At 42.8% G+C, this 8,099-nt stretch overlaps 1 protein-coding gene across 1 annotated transcript; it reads right to left on the bottom strand.

Moving 5' to 3' along the window:
• Window positions 1–6,282: 6,282 nt before the first annotated feature.
• LOC124788025 (fructose-bisphosphate aldolase-like) lies at window positions 6,283–7,556 on the bottom strand. Its single transcript, XM_047255085.1, has one exon. The coding sequence runs from the start codon at window positions 7,519–7,521 to the stop codon at window positions 6,430–6,432; it is 1,092 nt and encodes a 363-aa protein (XP_047111041.1). The 5' UTR covers window positions 7,522–7,556; the 3' UTR covers window positions 6,283–6,429.
• Between the last annotated feature and the right edge of the window lie 543 nt (window positions 7,557–8,099).

The raw sequence follows: 8,099 nt of genomic DNA, 5'->3' as shown, positions 1-8,099 counted from the left end.
CTTTTTACGTCACATTGCTTCACCCGTAGCGCAGTAGCTTTCTAGTCTAACGGTTCTACTTTTTAGGTCTGGTGTTATATTCAGTTATAATGGCATTACTTCTAGTCTGACGGTTATGCATTTTGCAACCAGTTCTGATTGGTACAACAAGAGTCCAGACTATATGCAAGCTGAAGTGTTACACAATAATTGACTGTTTACTCAAGCGGCTGGGTAGCAACGTAGATAACATGCGAGTTGACGTAGGGTAAGGTATTACTGTTACCGTCATCATCCAACGATTTGATAAGCAGAAATATTTTGTGCGAGAGTCTTAAATGACAGTGGAACAATTTTTTTTTTTTTTTCGAAAGTAATACAGTTAACGTTTCACGCCAAAGAGAGAGAAAATAACATACGTCTGTTTCTGACAGATAAAAACGTGGCTGTACACCAGCTGCCAGTTGCAGAACCGTCAATATGAAAAGCGACTCTTGAATGCGGAATGCGAAGATAACAGCCTTTCGCCGGCGCGGTGCCCGTCGCGCTACGGGGTACGGCATGGGAAGCTGTGGGGTGGGTTTTGGGGGGGCATCGGGGACGGGTGAGCGTTTTTACGAACTCGCGCCAGCGTGGCGTCAGGTCGCAATTTAGGGGGTGACAGTACGTCGCTGCTGTAGCCGACGGCAGTAGCAGCGGCGGCGACGGCGGCAGCGCGCTAATTTAGACGGTGGCCGGGGCTGTCAGCGGGGGACAAGGTGTCCGCCTCAGCCGGGCGCCCATCGATCGATCGCCCCCATCGATTGGTCGAACGGGCGCGCCCTGATGAGAGCTGGCCGCAGGGGGCGGGCGCTCGGGCTGGGGGAGGGGGTGGCTGCCCCTTACCCAGGTCAGCCGCACCCCGCCGGCCGCACCGCGCGGGCGATACCGGGAGTCGTTAATTCCGCCACGATTTGCCTGCGAACGGCCCGGCGCCGTATTCGCACGTCGCCCTTTTTCTCGCCGGCCCAGTGGAGCCGCACCAAGAAATGGTGCTCGGCGCCGGAAATTCAGCCCTTCCAACTGCGTGACGTCAGCGGGGCAGTGAACGGCTGTTGCTGGTAGCAGCGTGACCCTATAGGAGGCGTGTTTTGTTCGTGCCCTTGTAGTGGTCGCCACTATGTGAACACACTTGTTCTCCGATCAAGCACCCTCTTTGTTTCGCTGGTAAATGATCATCTTATAAAATTTCCCTGAATGAGATGATTAAATTAAAAAAAAAAAAAAAAAACATGGTTCAAATGGCTCTGAGCACTATGGGACTTAACATCTGTGGTCAACAGTCCCCTAGAACTTTGAACTACTTAAACCTAACTAATATAAGCACATCACACACATCCGTGCCCGAGGCAGGATTCGAACCTGCGATCGCAGCAATCACGCGGTTCCGGACTGAAGCGCCTAGAACCGATGAATAAATTACCTGAAGGTTTTAGCTGGATGATGAAGCCAGTATATTTATTCACTGAATAAGTCGAGAAAGCTTCAATGTCTTACGAATTTCGCGTCAAACATTTAACATTCACTACTGGATAACGCCTTCCTCGAGGCTTCTCCATACATTGTCGTCTTCAGGTGTATGCGTTCAGATTGCCTTCATTTCTGGAAAGTGTTTGACACAGTATCCACCGGAGACTGTTAACGAAGGTCCGAGCATATGGAATACATTCCCACGTATGTGAGTGGCTCGAAGGCTTCTGAAGTAATAGAGGACAGAGTGTCCTAGGCGGCCAGCATTCCTCAGAGAAACAGTCTCTACAGGAGTGCCCCAGAGAAGTTTGATAGGATAGTTATTGTCTCTATTCCGCAGCTTCTTCAAGTACCGTAGAAGCTAAGCTCTGAAATTTTTAACAGATCGTCTGTCATCCTGTCCCTTCTTCCTGTCAAGCCGGCCGCTGTGGCCGAGCGGTTCTAGGCGCTTCAGTCTGGAACCGTGCGACCACTACGGTCCCAGGTTCGAATCCTGCCTCGAGCATGGATGTGTGTGATATTCTTAGGTTAGTTAGGTTTAAGTGGTTCTAAGTTGTAGGGGACTGATGACCCTCATTTGTTAAGTCCCATAGTGCTCAGAGCCATTTGAACCAGCCTTCTTGTCAATGATTTTTCCTCTGTTCTCCTGAGGATCTACATCATTCTTATCAGACCACCTTATTCTCACTAACCTTCTATTGCACTGCATCTCAAAGGCTTGGATTTTCTTCTTTTTCGTTTTTCCCGCAGTCCATGATTCACTTCCATACAATGATTTCCTTTAAATGTACATTCTCAGAACTGTTTTTCTTATATTATAGTTATTATATTCATCATTATCACCAGTTTCCTGTGACCCGTTGCGTCCTTCTGAATGTTGCTGCATGTGGTGCCGATCATCACATCATCCAGGATCTGAAATCTCTTTCTCGCTCGTCTACTCTGTCCTTCTACATACCCCTCTAAGACTCTTTTTATAAGTCCGTTTTTTCTCTTAATGTATATCCAATCCAGTTTAGTTCCCTTCTTTTTATTACGTACAGTAATTGTCTTTGCTCTCCCACACGTCTCAGTACCTCTTCGTTTTTCCCGCTATCCATCCAACTTATTCTTTCCGTCCTCCGCCATGTCCACATTTCAAAACCATGCAGCCTTGCTGTATCTTTCTTCCTCAGTATCCACATTTCGGCACCTTGTAGGTGGATACTCTGTACAAAACATTTCATTACTTTTTTCATCAAATCTTTGTCCACACACCTTCAGAATATAAAATACCTCTTTCGCCATTGCTACTCTGGTTTCAACTTCTGTTCTGTTCTTCGAATTTGTTTCTAGCCTGCTTCCGAGGTATTTCATGCTTTGCACATATTCTAATACTCCACCATTCAGCACTAAATATATCTTTTAATTTGGTCCTAGTGCCAGTACTTTGCCTTTCTCTTAATTGATTTCCGTTCCATAAATCTTTCCTCTAGCTTTTGTTTTATGCAATATTTCCTATAATTCCTTTTCACCTGTTGCTATTATAACCATATCATCTGCAGACCTCAATCATCATATTCTTCTCTTTCCAATTTATGACATTTGTAGACTTCTTTTTATGAGGGTCTTCCTTACGTATGTTCAGTACCACTGTCAGACCTATACCGAAGTAGCTAACAGTTGTAATTCGCCCTTATACATGGCGGTGCGCAACGTAACTATGCCAGTACTTGAGAAACAACGTGTTTTAATCTAGTTTATGACTGCACAAAATGTGACTCCAATTGGGCACCATCCCAAAAGTGTCTATCAAAAACTTCAACACTAGACACTGACAGGTGTATGTGTCCTATTGTAACGCTCGCAGCTCAGTTGTCGAATACTAAGTCAGCCAAGAGAGCGGAGTTCGACAGTGGAGGGGGCCATGGCGAGCTGGACGAACTTTGCAACTCTGTCAGCAGATATCGTGACCTTTGACGTGCGGTGATATGCAGAGGTCAAACAATGAGAAATCCTGATTGCACATCAACTGGCAGAAGACACAGGCCACATGGTGCGTAAAACTCGACCGTTTGAACTAGCGAGGGTAGCCGCCATGGCCAAACTAATTGAATAAAGAAAGTACGAAATAAGGAAAAGTCTAAATAAAACCTAAACCAAACAAGCGACGGAGAAACCAGTCCCATGATTTTAAAGACAAAAATTAGACGAGTGTGATAAGAGAAGTGATTTAGTTTACAAATTATTAAATGTTAAATGCTTTGGGTATGAAATGATCTAGAAAAATTAATAACTCACCTTGTGCGATTTAGACAAACTTAGTGTCAGTGCTTACGTAGCAGCGAACTCTATAGAACCGTTAGACAGATTTTCTGCGAATATTACGTATTACAGACTACAGGCCAGGATGTATATTCTGCTTATTAAAAAGCGAATTTCCTAGTAAATAATACACGAAACATTAAATAGAGATAGCTATAGATGTATGACGGAAATCAGCTTTAATATTTATTAGTGAAATAACAACCAAAAATAGCACCATATGAGCAAAAACACTATTTGCATGAAAACCATTAAATGTAAATTTCCATCCAAATGCATGTGTAATATGTATATACAAGATTAAATTTATAGTCTTTATTTGTTTTAGTAAGTCGTATGTGCATCAGCTTAACTCATGTCAGTTCGAGATTATAAGTAACAGCACACATTTTTGAGAACGCAGACTTATATTTCGGTTGGCAGCCACAGTAGAATTTGCATACAGACAGGACGCATGTGCGTCTGGAAGTCGCCTCGTGTGTATATTGCAAATATTTTCTAAGTCTTCGGTTGTGACCTTGTAAAAGTTTCACGTGTGATTATCGCGAGGAGCTCTGAAATATTTTTAGTTTGTTGTATGAACTAACATTTGGGGCCTGTAAATACTTCGCGAGTGTGGATAGCAATGAGTCAAACATTTATCAGCGTGAGGACTCTGAATAATTTAGGTTCAGGGGATTACTCTAAACGTCTATGTACTGTTCTCCAGTTAACTTTGATGCTGATCCGCAGTTAAAAAAATATTAGTTCATGTTTACAAAACTTCACTACAGAAGTATGCTGGAGCACTTTCAATATTTTCCATGGATTTTCTAAAGGTTAAGCAAACACGTGATGCTGGTCGATTTACTTAGGATCTCGCACTGATAAATATTAATAATATACTGTTGTGAATTATGTGAACGGACATTTGATTTAATTTTTCTGCAAAAATTCAGTCTGTGAAAAGTAAACATTATTTCACAGCAATTTCATACTTGCCTATTTATTACAGTTACGACTGACTGCATTTCGGGGATTGCAACAGATGCATTGGTTGACCTCTGGACAGTGACGTAGTCAATATTTTAAAATCTTACCACGCATTAGTAGGGCCTATGAGCAGTGTTTTTCTTGCGTTATTCATTTTCTCATTCGTGCAAATGCATATGGATTTCTGGTGGAAACAGCAGTGGCTAACTTCACCATTAATCATTTAATTCTTAGACAGAAAGCAGCAAGAAGAGCAGCGTCAGCGTTGCATTTGTATTCCACATTCCTCAAAAATTTCCCTACCTTTGCAGTGTGCTAACATCTCATATGGTGCACGTAGACATTTGATCATAACTTTCGCGTCTGTTAACATCAGTATGCAGTGAGATTTTTTCATGCAAAATGCTACGTGATAACACCATTAATAAACAAATTTAGGCCGACAAAGGGCATTAAATCTTGACACTTCCTAGAAGTGAATTTGAGTTTAAAAATGTTGTTTTCCATAATAGTTTTTCGCATTTGTTACGATTTTTTTTTCAAATGAAATAAGTTATAAAGAAATTAGGGTTAATAAATAAACACTTTCATATCAGTGTTGTAAGATTGGAAAAAACTAACACGTTTGGGAAACTTTGAGGTTTTGGTTCCATGAAATACTGTTCTGTAATGATGTGGACACTTATATTCAGATAACAGTTACCAACATACTACTGAACAGTGTCTATACTGCTGTCTGCTTTCTGTCAAGTGGTCAGTCTTCCAGCATTTATTCACCATAAACGCATGTTAATATCTTTACAGCTGTGTACTTCCTCTTCGTACCGAGAGCAAAAAAATGGTTCAAATGGCTCTGAGCACTATGGGACTCAACTGCTGAGGTCATTAGTCCCCTAGAGCTTAGAGCTAGTTAAACCTAACTAACCTAAGGACATCACAAACATCCATGTCCGAGGCAGGATTCGAACCTGCGACCGGAGCGGTCTTGCGGTTCCAGACTGCAGCGCCTTTAACCGCACGGCCACTTTTTTTTTTTTTTTTTTTTTTTTGATGTTCAAATACTTTTATTGACCTTCCTCCACAGCATTTACAAGGGTTGGTTGTCTTACACAGGAGAATTGATACAATAGTGACTTGTTCTTTTCTTGACATCGACAATAGCATAGGTAACCAAGAAGCACTGTGGATACATACAGAAAATACTAAGGAAATATATACACACAGTTTCTTATAGGTTACATAATTTTACAGCTGCATTTCTGCTTTCCATTTTTCACTTTTGCAACAGGTAAACAACTAGAAGAAAATGTTAAACACGTATCTGAAATCTATATAGTTTCTTTTATGTATACATATATATTATTCATTTATATGATTGTTGTATATATATTCATACCTATCCTCTGTAAATTGATCACAACAGCAAATCACAACTGGTAAAACCGTCAGTATAAGACATGACGGTCACATGTACAAGTGTAAGCTAAAACTGGACTCCATTAACACTGATTACTTGAGTTAACCATCTAAAATAGGAGAAAATGCGTCAAATGTTATTACAAACTTTATGTGTATTTTTTTTTCCAGATGGTGTTCACGGCACGGCCTTTGTGACCCACATATAGTCTACCCATAGTTCTTATTTTATTTTTTGCTCTTGGGAAATTAGTAAGCATGATCCTTGATGAAAAGACCAACATCAGCAGCTGCTCCCTGTACACCTCCAGCATAAACTCCTTGTGCAGCATCACCATTGGCCTTAGCCCTCTTCTTCAGTTCTTCCTGAGCAGCAGCAACATTTTCAGGCTTCCCACTCCATGCACGCAGAACAGAAGCCTGCAGAGCTCTGCCATAGCTGAAGGTCAGTGGCCAGGGTTTCTTGCCTGGGAATTTATTGATGGCATCAAGGTTCACTGACGCCTTCTCCTCAGACTGTCCACCAGACAGAAACACGATGCCTGCCACGGCGGCGGGCACGGTACGGTTCAGGGCGGTCACTGTTGCCTGCGCTATTTCCATTGGTGCAGCCTTCTTAGGACATGACTGGCCACTTGTCACCATGTTAGGTTTCAGCAAAGTACCTTCCAGGTACACATGATGGTCGTTAAGTGCCTTGTATACAGCAGCCAAGACTGTTTCAGTTACCTTCTGGGCTCGCTCCAGGTCATGTTCACCATCAGGCAACACCTCTGGCTCCACAATTGGCACAATGCGGTTGCACTGGCATATGGAGGCATAGCGAGCCAGTACATTAGCATTTTCCAGAATAGCCTGATATGATGGTGTGTTGCGCTTGATCTTCAGCACACAGCGCCATTTGGCAAAATGGCAACCATCCTTCTTGTACTGTGCACATCGCTGTGCCAAGTCGTCGAGTCCCTGAGTGGTGCACTCATCCTCAGAGCCGAACAATGGAACAACGCCCTTGTCAACCTTTATGCCAGGAATGATGTTGCGCTGCTTTAGTAGCTCCACAAAAGGAGTTCCATCATCTGCCTTCTGATAGAGGGTTTCGTGGAAAAGGATGACACCAGAGATATTTTCACCCACAGAAGGATCCGCTGTGAAAAGCAGCTGCCTATAAAGACGTCTGTTTTCTTCAGTGTTCTCAACACCAATTTCTGAAAATCTCTTGCCTATGGTAGCAGTGGACTCATCAGCAGCTAAGATACCTTTGCCAGGTGCCACTATGGCCTGTGCAATCTGACGCAGTTCCTGCTGCAGTTCAGGTGGTGGGTAGTTGAAGTAGGTTGTCATGTTGAATGGGGATCACACACGAACGTAAAGTTTCTCTACCACTTCGGCCGGCCGAGAGCAACAGTGTGGTGTCTGCACTGTAGAAACGAATTACTAAAGCAAGTGATTTTTACGATGGTTCTTAATCAACAATGTTTCAGCTAGTCGTGTTAGGCATCTTCGATGATCTGCAGAGAAACAGAAGAGTTAACTGTTTAACGATATTGTCGTGTCACCACTCACATGAGGTACTGGTGGAAGTACAGCTGTGAGGTCGGGTACTTAGGGAGCTCAGCTGGTTGAAGTCTTGCCTGCAAAAGGTAAAGTTCGAGTCTCTCTCCGGCTTGCAGTTTTAATCTACTGTGAAGTTGCAACACATTTATAGTTAACTATAAAATTATCTTTTTTATTTCTTTGTAGACCATTGAAGATGCCTAACAAAATTAGTTGAGACACGCTAGGTGGATAAATAATTTTCGCATCCCAGCAGACGCCTGTATGTCGGTCGAAGAGGTGTTCAAGGTCCAGAGTTGGGATGATTCGCGACTCCACCGTAAGCGACGTTAGTGTCGCGTTCATTGGACAGTGGGTCTGGAGTC

Source organism: Schistocerca piceifrons, chromosome 3 (assembly GCF_021461385.2).
Source record: "Schistocerca piceifrons isolate TAMUIC-IGC-003096 chromosome 3, iqSchPice1.1, whole genome shotgun sequence".
NCBI lineage: Eukaryota > Metazoa > Arthropoda > Insecta > Orthoptera > Acrididae > Schistocerca > Schistocerca piceifrons.
This window is presented reverse-complemented; position numbering and strand designations above follow the sequence as displayed.

What these genes read in the sequence shown, in the direction of transcription:
- LOC124788025 (XM_047255085.1), bottom strand. Translation starts at nt 7,521, where the DNA reads ATGACAACCTACTTCAACTACCCACCACCTGAACTGCAGCAGGAACTG.